Genomic DNA, 23,288 nt, shown 5'->3' with positions numbered 1-23,288 from the left:
CACTACTTGGGCCACCACTGTAGGACGTGGCGTACGTCCTTGTCGTTAGAGGTTTCTACTTTTAAGTCGCGACTGAGGTCGTTGAATTCAAAGTTAAAAGTGCTTCCGAGGAGGTAAAAAGAGGCACGGAGAGCATTTTGGAGGGGACGACACGATAAGTTGATGGTGAAAGCTGGCGACGGCTCGAGTTCGAGAGGTCATTTCTCTAGAAGCGTCTCGCTCTTTCGAGCGTCTCCCTCGAACGGTGGTCGTCCTCTTCGTTTGGCTCTCGGAATAAAGAGCGAAGACCAGGTATCTGGCTACCTTCTTCTGATCTCGTCGTGCAGTTGTTTGGTAATCATCGCTTACGTTTTCACATGATCGAGTAGTTCGGCGGAGTTCAGTTTCGTTTGTTGTCAACGAACGCGAGATAACTTTGTGTCGTTTTCCTTTTCTCGAGTGTAAAGGGCGGATTTATCTTGAAACTCGTGGATTCAATCTCTCTCCATTTGTTTCTGGTGATTAACTTGGATGTTACGGTAATCTTGGTCATCGGGATTCTGTATTCGACGGACTGGATCAGATAATGTGAATAATGTTCCAAGGGGTTTTGACTTGAACCTGAGTTTTGACGATGCGGCAGGCAGCAGAGGAAATGGGGGTGTACGATTGTTACTAGCGGTAGAAAATTGTCATCTACATGTGATGAGAGTGCTTATTATACTAAGAATTTAAGCTAAAAGGGAATGGAGCGGTCTTTTTGCGTGTCATCATTATTTTTCTTTTTCTTGTTTTTGATGTTATTGGAGCTCGCTTATATTGCATGTTTATGCCATATCCAATTCAAGAAGTTTTGCCCCCTTTTTTCTTTTTTCTTGTTTTTGATATTATTGGAGCAGGCTTATATTGCATGTTCATGCCATATCCATTTCAAGAAGTTTTGCAGTCAGGGAATGTCAGGGGTTTATTTATTGGTGGGTGTTTATTTATCCGGGAAGAGTTTACCGTCAGAGAATGTCAGGATTTTTGGTTACCATTGAAGAGTGCATTTAGCTGGAAGGATCAATTACATGAAAGTGGTAGGCTTTTCATTTTCGATTTAGAAAGAAAGATCAAAATGTTGTCTCAAGCTTGTACTAGTTCTCTGAGCATACAAATTTATGCTTATATTGATTGTGTTGGACTGTTCTGTGATCTTGCCTCCTAATTACGCTATAATTCTCACCTTACCTTGCCTTATATTAGATTGGTACCAAGTGGCTAGTGTCATAGTTTCAGCAATCGGATTAATACATCACCAAATACAGTGGTGGAACACCAACCTGTATCATTAAAAAATAATAAAATAATTAAATTCTGATATGTACCAACTTACATTATCTGGCACCAATCCTTGGTCGGATCCATAAACATCACTCAGTATGTATTGGTTTGGCCAACCACTGACCTAGCATGGATTGCCCACAATTTCTAGGAGAAAGATAATATCTTGTCAGTTAAAACTTGTTCGTAAAATTATCTTAGATCTACTAGAGCTGATGGTTACTATGATGTTTCTAGCAGGTGGATTCTGATAAGCAGATATGCAATTGCTTGATTTCTCAATGAAGAAAATTTGTTGTTTGTAGGTTTCTATGATCAGTTGGACCTAGTCATTAAGTAGCATGGTTTCTGAAATATATCTCAATATTTAACCTACTGAAGTCTATTTGTTTGCAATTTGCAATAGATCTATATTGGACCTAGTTGTGGTGGGCATTAGACGAGTAGCACTTTCGACTGTTGGAACCAGTTCTACGGCCAGTTAAACAAGTCATGTTTTAGTTCTGTTAATACATAGTTTATTATTATTGTTCCTGAGAAGCAATGCCTAAGTGACAATTTTTTCAGTGTTAAATTAATATACTCAAACTAGATGAGCTGGAAGCACTTATGAAATTAAGGTGGTCATATAAAATATGCAATTAGTTGTTTTGTAAAGTGCTTGAAGGACGCTCATGATGCATTCCCCTGTGGTCATCTTTTGTTATTTTTCTTTTTGGGAGAGTTTGATTCTAAGGGATATCTGGTAGCTCATACATTTGCTGGAGTGAAAACAAAAGGGTTGGGTTTGTAAAAAATGTAAGCAATATGTGATTTGCAAGAATATTTAACTATACAGAGAGATCAGCTTTTTCTTTGGGGCTAGGAACCCAGGTGAGAATTGAAATGGCTGTAAAGAGAGAGGATTTCTTGTGTCTCAATTAAGGTTCTTGCAAGTTGCTGATATTCTGATAAATGTACAACGAGGGCCATTGTGAAATGGTTATGATCTATCAAGTTTAGCATCCAGCTGTGGGAGTTTCTTGTAGTAATCTGGTTGAAGGTAGAGTTTGATTTACAAGGGGATAAGAAAAGGATGGCTCCCATGAGGAGATCTCAGCTTCATACTCCATTACTGCACGATATCTTGGTGGGATTACATTAAAATACAGGATCATTCATTGGCTAATTTGATTTTTGAATTTATTGTCTTTTTTTTGCTAATTATGTAGCAGCAAGTTTCCTGGGTCCTCTAGTCTGTTGTCAGTTGTTGCACTTATTGTTTATACAGGTCAGGGTGATTTAATTTATTGATTATACTATGGTGCGAGGAAGTTTATTTTGGATATTGTATTTTGAAAAGTATGCTTGGGAAATTGAACTTTTAGGCATTTCTGCCTTTTGTTTGGAGACAATTATTCTTGTTTGACATTCATCTTGAGTATTTAATTTGGTAAAGGCTATCATGCAAATTATAAGATCTGAATGCTAACATCCCCTTCTATTTTCATATTTCAGGCACATATGACATTTTAAAAAGATTGAATATTTACTTGAAATGGTTGAAAGCTACATTTTTCTTTTGACTTTTAAAATGCAAGTTTTGTGAAAAATTTATTTCATTGATACCAATTGTTGAACTCATATTGCAACATTATTCAGTTCATTTTCATTATTACATGAGGGTTAGCTGCTGTTTTGAACTTTAGGATTCTATTGAAGTAGTTTGACATGCCCTGGTGGGTGAAGAATTATAATGTCATTGTTCTATTATTTGCATATTATGAGTCTGACTTTAGACTCTTCAGTTTTAGAATTTTTGACAGACTAAAACATACCTGGTAGGTGTCCTTAGGATTTGGATTTATGTTTTTAAATTAGAACTTCCATGGTTTGATGTCAGATGTCACTAGGATTTCCCTTATTTGCTATGAGAATCAGAATGTGAAAAAAAGATTTCGAAGCCAAAATATGAAGAGCTACTATTCCTTGATAGAGACAGTTCATTACTATTGTTATTTGGTTGTTATGGTAAAGGATCTGAAGATAGTTTTGCACAATAGAACTCTGGCTGATAATTAGAGATTTGACACTGATCTGTATGATTTTTATAACTTGCTTCAATCATATTGATGATCTATATCCGATGTTGTTGACAGGGGAGGTGGTGACTTCTGGCAGTTTTCGTCATGATGCAGGACTTTCGATCCTTTTAATAGCTGCCTTAAGCTCTTGCTGGATTGATTCTCTTGTTGGTGACATCACCATATCATCCCAAATGAAACCAGACCCGGAGCTAGTATCTTCCTGTGGGTAGAGTTCATAGATTGAATTAGCATCCTCATTTACTTTGCTCAGCTTCTCCAGACAGATGATCTCCTGTGGGTCTACCAATAGGTTGCTGCTTCCATCCTTCCAACCTATCAGCTGCAGACAAGATGAAAGCCAATACTATATTACCCTGTATCAAGATATCATGGTGGTTGAATGTTGCACTTTCTTTAAGTGAAAAAAGTGGAGAGAGGAAGAAACCTTAGCAGATCCCATGGAGTTGGTTGAGTAGAGCCTGGCATTGTCAACAAGTTGACAATATCTTGGAAAGGCATTAGCAAACCTTTGGTGAGACTTCAATTGGGATTTCACTCTAACTGCTCTACCCATTATTATAGCTCTCCTGCCATTGACATCATAGAGTTGAGCTTGGAAACTTTCAGCTCAATGACCTTATGGTCGAAAATTTCAGGTTAGAACAACTAGCCAATGTACTTCTCCTGTCCACATTGATTGTCTCTATTCAGCTCTGTTAGTTATCCGGTATTTATGACCCAAGAAGTCTTATATATATATATATATATATATATATATATATATATATATATATATTCAATTTAGGTGCATGAACCCCCCAAGGCATAAATTGTTACATTTGGGTTTGATTCAAGAGTAAGGTTTTTTTTAGAGTCGTACCTGATTCCTCGGACTACTGCTAGGTAGGCATCACAAACAACTCCAACCATCTCTATCCTGTAAGGCTTCCTTGTACTGCACTTATTGTTCTCTTGGTTGTCCTCCACCGGTTCCCAGTAGTTCTCTGTGATGGTCCCATCATCAGCAACCTTGTATCCAGCTCCCATCCGATACTGCTGGTGATGTACATTCCGTGCCATGGCTATGGTTTGCTGAACAAATGGTTCCCAGGAGAGAGTGCCATCCATGATCACATCTCGACCTTCATTCAGCGCAGTCACGAGTAGAGAGGAAGCTGCATCTGTCGATGACTGATGGACCTGCTTGTAATTGTTGTGTGAGCTCAGTTTATTCTGGAAGCTTAGACCATGAGGAGGACAAGGATGACATCAGATTATTTACTGATTGATGTTGGAGATATTGATCTATATTCTCTAAACTCTGTTGATGATATCTGATCTGATATGGATTTCAGAGAACCCATGTTTAACTAGATTGTAGGCATAGATTAATGGAACTGAATCTAGTCTAAGATTGAATGAACTCAGAATCAGATCCATACTCGAAGGAAATTACACACATCTGGGCTGAATCAGAAGTCTGTCCTCCCTGTTTCGGAAGATTCGATAGTCATGGAGTATGTGATATGTGGTGTCTAAGCTCCAAGCGGAAGGTTTGTCTTTAGCTCCTGGACTAGTTAGAAAAAAAATCATGTTTGTTTATATTTCTGCAAAAGTGTTCATTATTCTGTTAATCATCATTGCTATCTAAGAGTTATGATATTAGTTATGTAGCATCACTCAACTTTGAAATGACACTAGAGTAAATCTATTTTTTTCTAATAATTTCATAATTGGGAGTCAATCCTCTCAAGTTTGAGTCAACTTTTTAATTAAGGCAAATCTAAGTAAAAAAATCATTCTGGAATCTAGTTTGCTGGCAATAATAAGTATCTTGTTAGAGCAGTTCAAGCAAACAAAGAGCAATCATAAAATTTTCCTGTAGGTTTGAATTCAAGAAAATGAGGGCACAGAGAAATAACGAAAGAATAGACTAATAAAATAGGAATTTTCTATGGGGACCAAATAAATTGATTACAGACAGACAGGCCGAGACATAGAGTAGATAAGAAAAATATTATTACATCAATTGTAGTTTTTTTTTTCTTGATGCTGATGTCATAATCTTTTTCAGGAACAGTTTCTAATGTTTCAAAGCAAAGCAAATGGGATTTTGATGCTTTAACTATCTTAATGTATATTTAATATATGTTTTCCTCTAGAAGAATAACTGAAAGCAGAAGAGTTAAGGAATAAAATCTCTAAACAAAGAACAGTAGAGAGAGGAATACCAGTTCAGCAGTCTGGAGCATGTCATCATGATGACCTCTGGAGCTGATAGCTCGATAAATGACATCCGTCTCTTTGAATGCATCAGCTTCAACCACCACTGTGTTTGCTGCAGCGCCAGACCAGAAGGCTCTGATATGCGGGTAACAACGTATCATGATAAAAGACTATGCATATCTAACTGATGAAAAGCAGATACAAATATGGTAATTTCCAGTCATATCAGGATCAGATATATCTAACTAGATACATTGTTGATCTGAAGTTTTTTAACTTGTTTAGTTTGAATGTGACCTAGAACCATTACTGTCCTTTTGATCTTGGTTGTTTGAGTGGAGGACATGGGACATTTGGGCATCCCACCTGTCACCTTAGCTGTTTTTAACTCTTCTACTCAGACCATACCTTAATAATAAACTCTTCTGATATACTGGTGTATGTCTAATAGTGCTACCCAACATTGGAGATGCCTGTCAAGGCAGTGATTTAAAATTTAAAATTTTTAATTTATTTTACTTTTTTTTTTCACCAAGTATCATTTTGCTTCTGGTCTCTAATTAACCGACGTCTTTTTTTCATTTTTTTTTATTACCACTTTATTGAAATTACAGTCAAGGAGTTGGCATTTCGCCAAGTTTTAGTGAATTATACTGTTAGCAGAATATGCTAGGATGAACTGCTTCAGTGACAAGAAACTAGTAATTATTACTACTTTATATATGTAGGCCTCATGAACCGACAAGATCTTACTGTTCCCCTGGTCTTAAGATGCACATGGTATGACTGCTACTTTGTGCCATGCATACTGTATATAATCTGAACATCAAATGAAAGCTTCTTTAAAGTTGGTTTACTTGGTGATGGTTTTTGTACTTTTTAATCTCTGTTCTTTATCATTCCCTTAATACATTTGGGGTCTGTTTTAATTTAGTGTGATGTTAAAAGAAAAGAACTTACTCCTTTAGTATTTCCTTTAGCACAGTGCTCTTGCCAGCTCCCATCCCACCACCCATCAGAAGAAGAACAGGGCTCCGATCAGCAATGGCTGCCGGAACCATCACGTCAGTGCACTGGGATTCATCATGGGTTCCAATGCCAATGGCCTTCATCTCCTCCACCAATGTCGATATGACTCTTGTGACCTTCAGGTCTTTTGTTACCCTTTCAAATCTTAGTTTCCTGTGTTCAACCATGTGAATTACCACCACTATGTTAGTGAATCAGTTTTGATTTGCTTAAAAGTATGTTAACTGATTCAGAAAACTATAGCTTTCTTGTGATAACAGCATGAGGACTAAAGTATAGAAATGCTTTTACATCCAAAAAACACCAAACAGTGGTGAGATGATCTACCATTACTTTTCCTCCACATTTTACCATGAATGGGGTCATCTTTTTTTGGGTTTCTTTTGTAGGTGTCTAATAGAATATGTTTTAGTTGAAACACTCACTGCAAGGAGACTTTTCCAGGTACAGTGACAAGAGACACTGTGTTTTGTGAATCATATGAAGGCCGCCTTGTCCTGATAATAGAGCTATATGGATTGCACGTGGTATTCTCTCTCCTGCTTCTTCTATTATTATTGTTTGTGTGCTATGTTGCTGTAAGTCACTGCACAAAAGCTAACATGAGGTATAGCTCCTGTATCTCGTCAAGCAACACAACAGGGATTGTCAGCCTTCAACTGGTTGACAACCATGGCCTCCCACCAGCAACTGCGAGTTAGCAGCACATTTGCTCCTTGACATATTAATATATGAATCATTCTTCTATGAGCGCAGGTACAGGTACCAAAGAACCATTGAGCTTCCGCCTCTCATGTGGCTCCACAAGCCCAACCTCACCGCAACATGGGATGAGAAGAGTTTTTAATACAATCCAGAAAATTATCCTCATGTTCAGCTGGTGAGTGCTTCCTTTGGCAAGTTCATCTAAACTACAAACATTTTTTGGGTCAAACAACAAATGTACAAAAATAAATGTTTCGGTGATAAGCATTCAATTTTAAAGAATGATACTCTGGATGATGCATCTTAGAACTGACTGTGAAAAGGGATGTGATAGAGTGAAATGGTGATGCAGATCAGGAAACTGCCATTTTAAATGAGCATTCGACCCAACTACTCTGTACTCCACTGAAAATAATAACTTTGGGTCCCAAGAAAGTCCTCAAGAGCCATCTTAATGTCTCTATGAGAAGAGGACAACTGAGTTATTAACTACCATTTTTTTCCTTGTCAAGTTAGGTGGACGAGAATTAAGGGAGATAGTGATTATTACCTTGTGGCCTCCATAACAAAATTCTTGAGTTTCATTTTCTGTTCGCTATCAGCGTTTAATACCTGTACAATATACAACAATCTATCATGGAGAACACTGCATATGTGAAAAGGGCTTCATTACTGTCTGGTGAGTATGTGCTATAAAATTTTCCTAATATATCTTGTGTTGTTACCTGTTTGATCAGGGGAGTGGTGTGATTCCAGTGGAAAGCAAAATAACCAAGAATGCATTTGTCCAGCTCCTCGACAAGCTTCACATACAGCGATTCATGGTCTGGGTCGTTTGCAAAGAAGGCAAATAAATTGTCCTCGCACTCCTTGGTTCTCCTCAGGTAATCATGTGCCATCTTGCACAGGTTAGGACACTCATTTACGTCCTCGATCCCCATCTGCCTAGCTGCAATTACACCATCAGAACATGTCATCCCTTGGAAGAGACAATAAACGATGCAGTAAACAAAATGCAAAATGTGGAGGAGGACCAGGTGAAAAGCTTTTCAAACAGGTACAATGCATGGACGTGGGTCCGTCGAATATGAACCAGTCATGGTTTTCATTTTATCAGCAGTTCTGTTTCCCTGTCATTTTTCTAGGATGGGATGGGATTCAGGTTCTCGTCGGCTTAAGGGAGGAAAATATTACAATGGGTATCTTAAGATCATAAGATTTCAGTATCATAATTGGTATCATAAGATAGCTCCAGTATGATAATGGGTGTTCTCTTACTGATGTTCTAAATAATGTTTACTGTGTTATGGAGTTTTCTTAATGAGAAGATATGTTATTCAAAGGTATGTGTGACTGAGGAAATCATGTATCTAATTCTGATTTTTATAGTTACCAACATAATGAGGGAAGCTTTCCAGCTGCTCCACCCGCCCGGACTCGGCCAGCAGAAGCACCGGCTGCGGATCCCTCATCTGCGGCTACCTCCTCCGTCGCTAGTAGCGCAGCGCTGCAGAGATGGTACCAGCAGTTGGGTTGACAATGAGCTAGAGGACAGGTTTGGAGCTCCCATCTGATAGGTGGAGCCGGAGGTGATTTAGTTAGAGAAGTTTCAACGAGAAAGAAAGCATCAGGGAGAGGTCAAGAGGAAAGGAGATCCACAAGACTGGTCAAGCTAATGAGGGGATGCTTGCCTTTGGGAATGGTGGCCTGAGGATAACATGGAACTTGAGATCCGAACCTGTAGGAGACGGTGTTGAATGTGTAACAGAAAAAAACGGGTGGTGGGAGCATGCAAAATGAGAATAGCTTTTGAGGTCAGCGCTGCATCATAAGATGAAATAAAAGAGGAAAGGATAAAGGTACGTAAAACACTCAAATTTTAATTATATTTTTTTTCTAATATACATCTGAAAAACAACAACAAAATTACTGATCGATATTGACTTGTATATATATATATATATATATATATATATATATATATCATCCTTGATCTTTTGTTATTACATATAATTTCGTTCTCAATTTTCTTTTTGATAGGTTGTTTATTAGACTGCTACCCCATGATCAGATCATCGGAGAAAGGTTGAGACGGTCAATCCTTTTACCCCACCACCTCCTGACATCTGGTTTGAATCTATGGGTGTTATTGTTTTGATGTCGCCTAAATGTAAACTGACTCTGTACAGGTCAAGCCTTGATTGGTGCATAGATTGGCTGAAATGCCAACTTATGGTGTTGTGAGCAGCAGCCGCGTCACAATCTTCCAGAATGAGTTGTCCCTCCGACGGTGGCACTGAAAGAGTTGTGGATTTGGGTTGTGAGGACACCCTTGAAACTGTCGTCATGCTATGGTAAGTGTGACTCTCAAGTTATCACCATGACTTTCTCTTTGTTGGTCTCACGAATAAATAATTGTCTAGCGGAACAAAGTTATAAATTTGTAACGTAACATATGAATGTTCTCTCACACGTTTAGATCATCCACTTGTACTCGAGATTCTGATTAGAGTTTTAAGTGTTTTATTAAGATAGATTTTGGTTAGACGTGAATTTTAATTGTCCAACATGTGTAATGTGTTGGTTCATCGTTATGTGTTACTGTCACACTCTTAAAATAACATTCAAGAAATATAAATTTATCTTTAATCAAGAAATTATGATTCATAGATAATCTAAACACCATACCTTTAGTCGAGACACACACAATAGGCTTAAGAAGCCACAGGCCAAAAACGGGTTCTTCCCGTCCCTACCGAGCACTAGTTTTTCTCTTCTTTTTACCAAATTTGTACTACCGATAAAGAAAGCAACAGTCACTACGACGACACCAAATAATTTTTATTTTCGCTCTGATTTCTCTACCCTACAAATCCAATCAGCCACCAAATGATTGATCCATCAAAGATTCACAACCTGCAATGTGCTTTCATTGCAACCGATGGCCTGACCAGTTGACACTGTAGCACACGACGATACAGCAAGAATGTCATCAAATTATCTCTTGGCATAAAACAAACAAGAGGACCGTAATAAAAATCCAAAACTAAATCCCCATCTACAGACTCGGTCTTTTTATAGGGTAAGTGCACCGGACATGCTTGTCGACTCTTTAAACCTTCCAAATATTCCCTAATACCCATAGTTTGCTCCATAGGTTGAGGAACCATAGGGTCCAGCATTGGCTGGAGATCCGTACATCGGGCCATGAGCTTGATATGAACTGTAACCATGATCGCTGGAACCTACCGTGCTCGGCTGAGGAGCTGCAGCTGCAGCCATGAAATTCTGCAACATAAACAGATGATTTAGCCCGCTAGAGGTAAAAAAAAAATTATGAGGTAAAAGACAATGAACAGAAGTGAGGAAAAACCCTCATATGCAATTATACTAGTTTTGTTAGTGAGACAAGTCCACCAATAACAATCAAATTCCCATCTCCAATATGCTGGCGGGATACTTTCTAATCATGAGTTCTAAACATCATGTAAGACATTCATTGTTTGAGTTGTCTTACATACAACAATTGCATACAATTCAATTCTAGTTTTCTCCGAAAGGTGAATCCAAAATCTACACTTATTTTCATCTGGACTACACAAACCACAAAAAAAAAAAACCATGGATGATTCAAGCACACTGCAATAAGATTCATGGAGCCAACATGGAGAATTGTGTGCACGCACTGTACAAAGTTACTCCATGCCAATGAATGGTTCAACCTAACAGGATTAAGTTTAAACACTGTCAAAGTTGAAAGCTAGATCCAACTTCCCAATGTAAGCAAAGATATAGTGTCACAGGCCTCAAACAGTAAAAACAAGAGCAAAGGTTACGAGGTATATCATAAAAAATTCATGTGGTACATGGGTTACAACTAGAAAAGAAAACTGCCCTGGTTGTAAGGATGACGAATGATAGGCATGTTTAGTTGTGCTACTTGCAGATAAGGGTACAATAGACCCAATGGTCAATCACATAAACATTGGAAGTACCGATGATAAAAAATTTGCTTATAATCTGCATGAAATGGCAGCCCCAAGCTTCTTTTCTAGGATAGATTAATTTCATGTTTCTCCCACCTCTTTTCAGCCAATTGTGCTAGTAAGATCTTTTCTTCAGATTTATGGTATGTATCTTCCACAATAGCAGAAGCATTGTAAGTTATTTAGAGACAGAAGACACCTTAAATACATGCATAAAATACACAAAAATTGTACTGGATAGACATACATGGGGAAAAAAACTTTATACTATAAAAAGTTTTAAAAAATGAATAAAATTACAAAATAGCCGTATAATTTCTTTCGATTTAAAAAATAGCAAGTAGCAAACAATAGCCATATATTGTGCTAGTAAGATATTTTCTTCAGATTTATGATATATATCTTCCAAAATAGCAGAAGTTCTTTAGAAGACAGAAACCACCTTAAATACATGCATAAAATACACAAAAAATGTACTGGATAGACATACATGGGACCAAAAAAACTTTATACTATAAAAAGTTTAAAAATGAATAAAATTACAAAATAGCCATATACTTTCTTTCGATTTAAAAAATAGCAAGTAGCAAACAAAATATAAGCAGACCGCTGACTGAAACCTAGAAGAAATAATAAAGCTTGAGTTGGTGAAATTCCAACATGAAATACCAAGGAAATAAGAAAGTTCTTTAACAACAAATGCATACAGCCTAAAGCATGAGGCTCTGTCCCTGCAGGGTCTAGGAAGTAATACATGCAGCCAACCCCCTACATATAAAAAAAAATATGCTCATGATTCAAACCTTGGTGACCCATGTTGCAAAGCAAAAGCACATGGTAACAAGGCATGCCTTGAGTTTTTCATTAAAATAATTAAATATATCTAACATAAAAAAAATAGATTATCCAGGATATAGGGTTATGGACTGTACCTGTATCAACTGCTGAGCAGTTTGAACTTGTGTAGCACTGCCAGTAATCTCAACAGTCATCTCTCCTGGGACCCCCCTTGATTCTTGTATGGTTATGGTTGCCCCACTAGAACGACGGATGTAGCTAATATTTGCACCAGCTTCTCCAATTACAGCATCAGCATATGAAAGTGAAATCTGCATATGCTGTGTAACCTGTAAAGAATCCATCAGAAATATGTAATTGAAATATATTCACAAAAAGAGCAGTTACAATTGCCCATGCTTTTGGTAATGCCTGACGAACATAGACTACCTGAGAAATCATTGTTGGTGCATGTTGATTTGCTGCCGAGTGAATGCCCATTGGAGATGTGTTTTGCCCATACAAAGATATACCATGATGGGGTTGCTTTTCTAAAAGGGGACGTTCCGGTGGAGGGTAAAAATTATGATGTGGCCGTGGAGGAATGAACTGAGGGTTGCCACCATAGCCTAAGCCACCAGAATTAGGGGGGAGACCTTGGGGTTGGCTCCAAGTTTGAGCAGCGGGCATGTTCTGTTCCATGTGCACATTTGACAATGACAACTAGACAACAAGTTTGAAGTCACAAGACATCAAAAGAAAAGTAAAACTTGAACAAGTTCGTTAAATTGCACAATTAGAATTTTTTCAGTACCATGCTAGAGAAAATCAACTTACACGCTTTTCAAACAAAGGAAGAACACTGCGATCTACTAGATACTTCCTTAAATGAGTTGCAATTAGTTCAACTGCTTTATGTGTTCCGTTTGGTTCTCCTTGTATCTCAACAACTCTATCATCTGGCAGCGCAACAGGAGGAAGATTGTCTGCAGGCAAATAAACAAGGGACATGGGTTCATGAATCTAAGAAGATGTCAAACATCATGTACAAACAAAAATAATGACACCAAATTTGCATGTCTATTTTCGACTAACCAATGATACATTTGCTGAACAATATATTTTTTCATATATAAGATTATTACCCAAATAAACTGGCACTGCAATATACTATTTTTCTGTCTTATTACAACTTCAAAAAATATATATACATCAAAATTTTCTTAATCATCTCATGATATATTTCAACATGCAATTTGGGTGAAAAGCAATATTCAGCATGCATAATTTTATCAATTTCTAGAAGCACACTACTCATACTTTTATTTGTCTCATATATAAGCCAATCCTAATTCAAATTCTGCTGATATTGCTTACAATCTGACAGCCTGTCTGTGTCGTTCAATATGGTCAATGTCAATTCATGTATAACTCCATTCACATATTTAAAAGATGTCACATATTGGTGACAAAATTTCACTGTATCAAAAGAATATTACCCAGAGACAAGAAACACTTTGGATCATTGTATGCAATGTCATGTGGTGTGCACCCTGGAGGGCAAAGTGGTAAATGGGATAGATAACATTTAATAGGTTCATTATTTTGCATCATGACCCACATTAAATTACTTATTTAAGTTCTTTGCTATATCAGAATTAATATTATGATCTCATAATCAACCATGCTACTAACTAACAATGGTAGCAGAAAACAGGGATATTATGAACTCACTTTCTATTTGTTGCAAAGTATATTTGTTGTTTTTGCTTTTGTTGAAGAATTCCGAAGTAGAAACTTCAAGAGATATTATGTTCTATTCACTTATATCTATAGAACTAAATAACGTTAATGGGATTGGATCCACAATTTGAGCCTTCCGGAACACATATCATGGTCATCATGCAAAAATATCAGGAAAAGAAAAACAAAATTGTGATTCCTCGAGAGTAAAGAAAAATTGGTGACCAGGATCAAGCGAACCCTTAAAGTGCAGTTTATAGATCATAAACATACAAGACAATATACATAACTAAATCTACATTCTAGCATTAAAGGACCAATATTTAGCCTAATATGGATTCAAAAGCTTCTGTGTTCTCATTATATCTAAACCAGAATCCTACAAGTCTTATATTGCATGTTGTATTACCCTATAAATGTTACTAAGTGACCTTTTGTGAGTTGTGCCTACCATTAGATAAGACTGAAAAAATATTAACACAATCATACATGAATTGATGAGTTGAGGGTTTCAATATGCCAAAAAAATTATTATTTCACGCCAGGAATGCTGTTTCATGTATGAAGAAGAAGTGGAAGGGCAGTGGAGCAAGAGGATGGAGGAAGGTAGAAAAGGAGGCGGAGAAAAACAAGGAGGAAGAGAAAGGAAGAAGAGGAGGCAATGAAGAAAGAAGAGCAAGAGGAAGGAGAGGAGGCAAAGGAGGGAGAGGAGGAAGGAGAAAGAGGAAGAAGAAGAGACGATAGAGGAAGAGGACGAAAGAGAAAGAGGAGGATGGAGAGGAGGTAGAGGATAAGAGGATGAGGAAGCCTACCTGCCAGCGGTGCACGATGGGCAGTGGGCGAGACGAAACAGGATGGGCTCGCGTTTGGGGCCATGTGGGCTCATGTTATGTCTTTTATTTTTTAAGATTCAGACCAAACCACCTGAGACGTAGGCGGTCTGTATATCGGGTCACGCCCTGACCGGTATGTATCACCCATTTCATACCGATCCAAGCCAACTGTCAAAGTTTGATTTTACACAATTAAGGTCTCAAGGAATATTCTACTCTTCATTTCAGGATCAAAATCAGCAGCTTGCAACTTTATATTTAATTTAAAAGCAATATTGTGTCTATCTGAATTGGTGAATTAAACAATTGAGGGCCAATCGAATACCGCCTAGCAAGGTTCCTGGTTTTGCCCAGATAGGTAGTTATCACCTTAATTACGAGGCCGTATTCATCGTTTTGGGCTTGAGCACTGATGCAGACCCCTCTGATGCGGGTAGTCTGGGTCGCTTTTTCAAGGAACAATGGGCTTAGGAAGAAATGCATGCAATATTTTACAAAGAGCAATTGGCTAGGGAATAAATGCTATCACACATGCTTTGCTCCTCATGCCTCTTTTCATTGCCCACCTAATGTCGCTAGCCCACCCGATACTCTCCCCTTTCTTTTAGTACCAAAACATTTAACGTCATACCATGTGTCAGCCCTATGTATCCCCCCTCCTTCCTCCTCTTTCCTTTTTGTACCACAGCATGTATCGGCAAATCGTGTATGTAAGCTGGTACGAACTGGACCCATACTACTCCAACCAAAGATTAGTATGGGTCAAATCAAGGTTCACCATACCATGACGTATCGCTCAATACGAGCGGTACATACCGATCCGATAAGAGACCAATATGGGCAGTACATACTGGTCTGTTGGTATGCCTCACCGTACCATATGTCAGTACATCTATATGTATCATTTCGATGACTACATCAGTACGGACCAATAAAACAAACCATGGGTCAAATTGCGAACTACGCTACCCAATGAGCTCACCACTCACATAATTGTGTCAATGTACTCTCAAGTCCAACTCAAAGGCTAATCAGGCATAAATTTTTGATAATTTGTTAAAAAGATGCAGAAAAATCAACCGTAGTTGAAAGGTACATCAAACAATATTGCAAACACTAGTCATTATGAATTGTCATTCCGATGTTGGATGTAGCTAAGCACTTCAAAGTATGAACCCAAAAACCTTAATCAGAACCCTGAATTAGAATCTAAAATCTATAGTGACTAATTATTCAAAAGTTTTTTATCTTTTGACATTGGCTTTATACCACTACAGCTGCACCAAACTTCTGCCAACTGAACTGGATCTGTCATTTAATATGAAAATGTCTACAATCAATGTTCCTGTTTCATGCCCTAAATTGTTAAGTCATTGCAGAAGAGACCATTGGTCTCAGAATATGGAGTAGTCCCGGAGCATGGCACTGGCTCTGAAAATGATATTACATCATGCCAAATAAGTTCTTTATAGAATATACATAGACAAACTAGATAAATGTGGCTTTCTGATTATGATTTTCCTAATCAATTGTACTTTTCCCATTATAAGTGATATGACCGCAAACCATATCATACATAACTGAACCAGTCCAGGCTTCATCACTCCTTTAACTAGTAAATCAATTCAGTGTGTAAGTTGTGCATCCATAATTTCTCAATAGGTTTTATTATTCCTTATCAGTTGTGATCTCTATTCTAGATAAGACATAGAATCAATACCATTCCAAGATAGAAATGTTTCAAACAAGCAAGATCATGATATTATGGTGTAAACGAGACAAGTAAACATAAGGCTCTGAACAAGTTATTTCTCTCAGCTGTCAAGCACAAGAAAACATAAGAGAAATTTTAGAGTAGCAGAACGAATAGGAATTATGCTGAGAAACTAACAAACATAAAAAAAATGAAACTAATATATTCTCAGTGATAAAGAACAATAACATAGCAATTAAAGACCTACTAGCTAAATATGGCACAATAGATTCAAATCAGCTTTTAAATTTGTTCTACATCTTTAAATTTGAAGAGCCCCTCAAAAATCCAAAACCTTAATTACTAATGAGACAAGCTCGGACAACACAAGACCAACAAGCATAAATAAGAATAAGTTGCAAAGGAAACAATTATGGACCTACTAGCTAGATGCAGTAGACGATGCTTAAAAAAAAGATTTTAAATACAAAAAGGTTTGCACGGTCATACCAAGGACACGAGCAGTAGCACTAGAAGCTTCCTGAATGGCTTTTATGGTTGCTCCCTGTTTACCAATGAGACTTCCTGCTTGTGTAGCAGACACAAGCAATCTTGTGGACACTGTGTTATCAGAACCTGGTGGAGCACGACCAGACTCCCCGTCTAAACCATCAATTATCCATTTATGAACTCTGAGAAGAGCATCCATAGCAGGAGGAATGGAAGCATCAGGTTCCTCCTTTGCTGAAATCATTACCTTCACAAATTTCAAGAAACAAGTTATATTGAGTAAAAACAATAAATTATGCAAAAGACCTTCCAACTGACACATTCTGAGTACATAATACAATCAGATAAGAAACATAGTGCCTCCAACTGACACACTCTGAGTACATAATACAATCAGATAAGAAACATAATCCATTCAACTAATGAAACAAGATGGAAAATCATTTCAGTTCTATTAAGAAGGCAATGCACATGCAAATTAATTATACTATGTCCCCAAGGACCAAGATCAACAAGAGACATGATGAAATAGAATGGTTATACTACGGAACATTAATATGTCCTCTAGAAGAACTAGGTCATTTAGTTTTAAATCCACATATTTTAAACCAACAGAAAATGATTCATGCATTTCCATACAGTTACAAGTTTCACAGGCTTACAAGTCAAGAAAGAAACATCAATAATGCTACAGCAATTCCGTCCAACCCTCGTCAAGAGAACACATCAGTGTTCCACAATTTTGTTTATGGAATGTATGCAGTCGTCTATGAGCATAAAACCATATGAATTAAGCAGGGTAGCCTCATGCATGACATTCTTGCCAATACTAAGTCTAGGGAGGGTCAGTGTATTTGTAGGCTCACCCCTATAAATCAGAAAAGTTTATGCGACTCCACAATTTCATGTGTGTTGAAAAAAAACAACCTACTGTGTCACAAGGAGCAGAGTACCATGTGAGCCGCATATCCTTTTCACATAAGCATAAAAATACGATTCATATGCAGTTAATGTTTCCACCTGATTACTACTAACTGTGTTACTGTTATTTTTGCATCATACTATATGGCTCATGAGAATATAACATTAGAAACATAGATCTTTACCCATTTTCTTATTTTGACATCGTTTCATATCCTTTCCAACTTGATACTAACATTATATTTAAATGTAAACCAAGCATCAAACGTTTGTTTTCTAAATATTCCACCAATCTGAAGATTTGCATCTATAAGTATCAACATGTTAATTAGTACTACTGATGAACATCTGATTCCTTTTCTTAAAAGATTAGATTAATATTAATATTGCTTTGAACATGTAACATTCCCATTCTCAACTAATACATATTTTGGCTCTGAAAAATACCTATAGTAGTTTTCACATCACACACTTTTTCACTTATTAAGAATGCATTCATCTCCTCTTAAAATGACAACCAAGCGGGTTGTGAAATTACCAGAAACAAAGTGAAGCTTGATGGTCATCCAACATGTGTAGGCTTAGATAAAATCCAGCACAGATGCTCAACAACTGATCTTTGCAAACTGGATCTTTGTTCTTCTATTTTGGTTCACAAGGATGATTTTGTTGCCTTAAGTCTGAAGAAATAACCTGCAAGATTAATCTAATTATCATTGGCTAAAGGTTCGAATCTGGGAATCTTAAGTGTTTATCTAAGGTAATATTTTCACTGTATTATATTGGATTATTCTCTCAGAAAATATTATTTAATTAGTCTATATTTGAAGTACTTGCAGAAAGAAAAGATGAGCATTAAGATTAAAAAAGATTAAAGATCATAACAAAATTTTATTTGATAGTTCTCGCAATATAACAACCCCTCGCCATTTTTTTTACATCCAGCTGGGATAAATACAAAAATCAAAAGGCAATCTGATTATACACTAGAATTAATTCACCCAGTTCAGATCAAAAGCTTGGAAAGCCATATTGAGGTCATCTCATAATGACTCTTGTTCCTGAGTGACAAACAGTCTATTTGCCTTTTTATGAAGCCTTTAAGGTTGCTGATAAGATACTACATCAACAACAGAGCCGTAATATGAAATGTCCCAACAAGCTTGTTGACAAGATCCAACCTACATGTTCTTGGAAGTATTTTAAGGAGTTACTACCCATGAAATTTGACGAAAAGATTTAAGTTCACAACTTAGCAAGTATGACCAAGATGGCTAGATCCTTTACACCATCAAATTCAGATTCAAGTAATCAATTCAATATAAACTTTCTGTCGATGATATAAACTAAGAGAAATTGAATATTTAAAAATTCACAAATTTATCGATGCAAGATTCTGTACGCTTTACAAACTTTAAATTCTAAGAAACATATCAGAAAGCAAGAAGATCTAATGGACACAATGTTTAACAGATTCTATTCACTAGTAGTGAGAATCTTCTAAAACTCCATTCTTATTTGCAATAGATGTTAGATAATTATATTTCTTAAAATCGACCTGATAAGGTTGAGATTACTATATTAACAACACATGTGCTTAATAAATTAACAACATGCAGCTTATGCTCAAATGACAGGGCTTTTGAGTCAATTTTAATCAACATAAGCTGACACTATAGTGAAATGTGCTAGATCGTCAACAAAAAGTATTATTTGGCAATTAAAATCATGGCTATCTCAGATCTTTTTATTTTCAGCAGGCTTTTTTTGCTTGTTTAATATCAAATTTCTTTTATTAGGACAACTATCAAGTTCTCAACTAAAACAGCAGATGTACCTAAACCAATTTCCTCAGGAAATCAAAACCTAGCTTCCTTCTGATGGCAAGGACAAAAAAATAATAATTCAAAATTTCACATGCTGAATAAGATATATATGGAATAGCATAAACTCGATGTTTTAGAATAGCAAGCATAACCATACTGATCCCAAGGAATTGATGACATGCACTTGCGGATAAAAGACAGAATTAAGCTATCAAATACTTCCAAAAAGTTAGCTTCAATTGTTGAACCTTTCATAAAAATGATCCATGGAAGTTGTGTCTAAAATATCAAAAGCTACAGGTTACTTATGTGCATCACAAATATTCAAACAATTATGAACTCACCCAACCAATGAATTAATAATGCAGTCATTCAGAAAAAAAAATCAATGAACGACTGAATAAATTGAACTTAAAGTTCAGATACACATATGGACCATTTGATCATGCAGCCTCATTGATAATCTGAGATTTTAATTAGCTTGAAAAATTAGTATTAATGCCTCATATTGTAAAACAAAGAACCAACCATCAATAGCTTGATGAAGAAGCAAAACCCACAAGCAGTCAAAGCTTTACAAATCAACAATTCCGCAAGCCAAATGAACAAAAAAAAGGGAAACACCTAATAACAAATATACACTGACACAAGAATTTAATGAGGAAATGCTTTCACATGTCCGGGATAAGAAAAGCTTGATATATATGAACAGCATAACAAATTCGATGTTTCAGCAAAAAGAAAAGGGCAAGATATAGAAAATCTGTCACGATTAAAGGATTCTTAAAGGCTAAGGACTTCAAAGTATCTAATAACAGATACTTGGCTATAGTGCCCACATTAAAGGGGGGGACCACCAAATTAACAGTATACTTACTGCTCTTTCTGCCACTCCAGGAGGTCCTTCAAGGATCTTAATCCGAGCTCTTGATTCCTCGCACAATTTTTTGATGAACTCTCCTTTGCGGCCAATGAGACCACCTACCTTATGAGCAGGAACCAATATACGAAAAACACTCTCTCCAGGCCATCCAGGCCACTTCTTTTCACCAGCTTCAGTTGCCGTCAAATCATCATGCTCTTGTTTGGTTTCATGTGAGTTCTCAGTCTCTACAGCCACCTCTTCTTCCACAATATTCTCCGGAAGGCCATCCATAGTGTGTTGTATTAACTAAAATAATCATACATGACAAATGTGTATGAGGAGTCAAAAAGTAGCAAAGGAAAATTTAATCAAGAATAAGAAAGCAACAACAAAGATGTGCCGAAGACAGCATTGATGGTGAATCCACAAATAACATATTTACAGAATCAGACTATAGCAGGAAACGAAGATCAAGAACAATGCAGACAACATCTACAATCTAACAAATTATAAACGAAGCAGCAATCCTATGAAAAATATTGTGGAATTTCACATTCGAAACAAAAACAAAAGCAAATCAAGATGAACAAGCATCTCGAAGAAAGTAAAATGCATTATTTCTAGTTAATACTTCAAAGAGATGTTACAAACACAATGGGCATTCCACTATAATATTCCTCAGTTTCAAATTTCAAATTTTCAATTTATACTGATGTAACGGGGTATCAGAGTTTTCTTCAATATATAGAAATTGTTTCACCACGAAAGGCGAAAGCATAAAATAAGGACCACATTCCAATCTTCGGAATTAGTTAAGATACTAACTAGTAAAAAATAGATGATGCACAAGCATATCATATAAAGTAGCTGAAACTAGTGGTCCCAGATAAATATGTCAAATATGACCTTTTCCATATTTTTTCACATTCATCATGGCAAATGTTTCAGTTCTTTATCTGCCCCAAATCCTTATATTTCTCAACTTTCCAATTGTATACATAGTCAGATATAGAAGTGTATGTTTCTACATATGGCCATCAGGCAAAAAAGATACAAGTCATCATTAAACATTCATGAGAAAAACCAGAAACATTACATCAATAAATCAATTCTGCAACCTTTACCGATCTGCAAAGGTTTAACAGCAAGCCTCCAAAATTTAGAACACGTTGATTGATAACGAACAAAACTACAGTTTAAGAAACACTGGATTTTCTTTGCCTGCCCACCTAAAATATATTAATATTTGACCTTAAAATGCACTACCTTTGTGCATGAGTTCAGAGTGCCGAAGGTTGTATGGTAGCTAGGTTTCCATAACTTAAGATGCCCAACACTACCATTTGCATGTCAGAAAGCTAAAAGCCCAAGCAAGAAAAAGACACCACGAACATCAAAATTTTAAGCTTCTTGGAAACCAATTTAGAACTTCCAACTTACCAAGCATGCAGCTTCTATGATTTTTATTTTCATCTAACAAGAGGGCTAATGGCAATTTCTAAACGATGCACAATTCAAGAGGTGCCAGCAGATGCAATCAGAACCTAGACATTGTCCTTGTTGATTCAGAAATTAGTCTCTACAGTTTAGAATGTGGGATCAGCTGCAAGTGTATCACGTATTGTCAAGCAAAGACATCACAAACATCAAAACTTTAAGCACCCCTAAAAACCAATTTAGAAAATCTAACTAATCAAACATGCAACTATGATGATTTCTTTTCCTCTAACCGAATCTCTACGGCGATTTTTGAGCCATGCACAATTCAAGAAGCGTCAGCTGCTGCAAACAAGAAGTTATACACTGCGAAGTGCATTATCTGTTGCCCTCTGGTGAGCTAAAAACCATGACAAACGAAACCAGTAAACTCTGATAAAAGACCAAGCATCCACGCAGCACTACCTTTCACATATTCCATAACAGACGGTACAACACAGAGAAAGCAATGAGTTCATCGAAACCCTAGAATAACCTCAACTAACAATCAATAAAACCCTAGATGTCTCCATCTAGGATACTTACACGGGCAAAGAAACTACTCTGCCAGAAGAAGAAAACCGCCTAAACGAAAACGAGAAAAAGAGGGCTTACGGCTTCCAACGATGAGATTCTTCCGATGGAGGAACGGCCGTAACAGATCCGACGGCGAGGCGGACGAATTCGAGAGTAAGAGAAAGAGAGAGAGGAAGGACTCGGGCGGCGGCGAAGAAACGAAGGATTAGAGAGAGAGGGCACGGTCGTATTTATTTCTGTGGCGTTGGGTTTTGGGGTTTGGGTTTGAGTTTGGTTTTGGGTGACGGGCGCACGTACGAGACATACGTGCGGCCTGCGAACGTAAAATTTACGATGCGGACGTCCGCGGCGTATATATATATATATATATATATATATATATATATATATATATATATATATATATATTATGATTTATATGGTATAACTAAACGTATAACATAAATTTCAATCAATCTCTTCGCTTTATTCATTTTTTTTAAGGATAAAATATATTAAAATTTTGATTAAATTTTGATCATTTGTTCCCGCCTATATAACATACACGATGTTGAAATATCTTATTAATAATATTGTAGAAAATGTACATGTTGTGGGAAACAATCTAAAACCGTGGTCTCGGGGCCAACGCGGTTGGGTTCGGATCCGAATGATTGGGGATCCTGTTGAGCGACCCTTGGGACCGCTGGGGTGGCCGACTGCGACGGTCCGATCGGGACGAGACAATCGTTTCCTATGGAAATGTACTCCTCGCTTGGGCATGTAGTGGGAGACGCTCCGTCTTCGTCTTTAC

The 23,288-nt window shown here is 37.0% G+C and overlaps 2 protein-coding genes and 1 long non-coding RNA gene across 31 annotated transcripts; 1 reads left to right on the top strand and 2 right to left on the bottom strand.

The window, feature by feature from the left end:
• Window positions 1-133: 133 nt before the first annotated feature.
• On the top strand, window positions 134-9,873 carry LOC108952784 (uncharacterized). Of its 28 annotated transcripts, none has more exons than XR_001977887.2 (8): window positions 134-291; window positions 3,441-3,590; window positions 3,679-4,921; window positions 5,531-7,150; window positions 7,380-7,503; window positions 8,066-9,187; window positions 9,369-9,413; window positions 9,518-9,873. It is a non-coding gene; the product is annotated as an uncharacterized LOC108952784 (long non-coding RNA). The 28 variants fall into 28 exon arrangements; XR_010486747.1 differs by having other exon boundaries at window positions 3,441-4,024; window positions 4,272-4,921; XR_010486766.1 differs by having other exon boundaries at window positions 3,441-4,921; window positions 5,531-5,803; window positions 7,068-7,150.
• Window positions 3,238-8,862, bottom strand: LOC135612091 (calmodulin calcium-dependent NAD kinase-like). The gene is made up of 8 exons (XM_065107898.1): window positions 8,722-8,862; window positions 8,054-8,277; window positions 7,879-7,940; window positions 6,555-6,776; window positions 5,600-5,729; window positions 4,249-4,568; window positions 3,814-3,955; window positions 3,238-3,708 (listed from the first exon to the last, which is right to left on the bottom strand). Exons 1-8 carry the CDS (start codon window positions 8,798-8,800, stop codon window positions 3,469-3,471), a joined length of 1,419 nt encoding a protein of 472 aa, XP_064963970.1. The 5' UTR covers window positions 8,801-8,862; the 3' UTR covers window positions 3,238-3,468.
• Window positions 9,874-10,234: 361 nt separating the features above from the next.
• On the bottom strand, window positions 10,235-22,771 carry LOC103983808 (flowering locus K homology domain). Of its 2 annotated transcripts, none has more exons than XM_065107897.1 (7): window positions 22,574-22,771; window positions 20,495-20,788; window positions 16,871-17,117; window positions 12,929-13,077; window positions 12,542-12,814; window positions 12,247-12,441; window positions 10,235-10,616 (listed from the first exon to the last, which is right to left on the bottom strand). In XM_065107897.1, exons 2-7 carry the CDS (start codon window positions 20,771-20,773, stop codon window positions 10,461-10,463), a joined length of 1,299 nt encoding a protein of 432 aa, XP_064963969.1. In that variant the 5' UTR covers window positions 20,774-20,788; window positions 22,574-22,771; the 3' UTR covers window positions 10,235-10,460. The 2 variants fall into 2 exon arrangements, with proteins under 2 accessions (XP_064963969.1, XP_064963968.1); XM_065107896.1 differs by having other exon boundaries at window positions 12,542-12,784; window positions 22,574-22,732.
• Window positions 22,772-23,288: the final 517 nt, after the last annotated feature.

This window comes from Musa acuminata, chromosome BXJ2-5 (assembly GCF_036884655.1).
Source record: "Musa acuminata AAA Group cultivar baxijiao chromosome BXJ2-5, Cavendish_Baxijiao_AAA, whole genome shotgun sequence".
Lineage (NCBI taxonomy): Eukaryota > Viridiplantae > Streptophyta > Magnoliopsida > Zingiberales > Musaceae > Musa > Musa acuminata.
The sequence above is the reverse complement of the archived record's forward strand: the minus strand, read 5'-3'. Positions and strand labels throughout refer to the sequence as shown.

Excerpts from the sequence above, each read along its gene's own strand:
- LOC103983808 (XM_065107897.1), bottom strand. The coding sequence starts at position 20,773 with ATGGATGGCCTTCCGGAGAATATTGTGGAAGAAGAGGTGGCTGTAGAG. Across the intron at positions 13,078-16,870 it reads TGCTACTGCTCGTGTCCTTG|ACAATCTTCCTCCTGTTGCG; the intron begins GTATGACCGTGC and ends ATTTGCCTGCAG. Across the intron at positions 12,815-12,928 it reads TTCCTTTGTTTGAAAAGCGT|TTGTCATTGTCAAATGTGCA; the intron begins GTAAGTTGATTT and ends CTTGTTGTCTAG.
- LOC135612091 (XM_065107898.1), bottom strand. The coding sequence starts at position 8,800 with ATGAGGGATCCGCAGCCGGTGCTTCTGCTGGCCGAGTCCGGGCGGGTG. Across the intron at positions 8,278-8,721 it reads AAGCTTCCCTCATTATGTTG|CTAGGCAGATGGGGATCGAG; the intron begins GTAACTATAAAA and ends GTGTAATTGCAG. Across the intron at positions 3,709-3,813 it reads ACTCCATGGGATCTGCTAAG|CTGATAGGTTGGAAGGATGG; the intron begins GTTTCTTCCTCT and ends TCTTGTCTGCAG.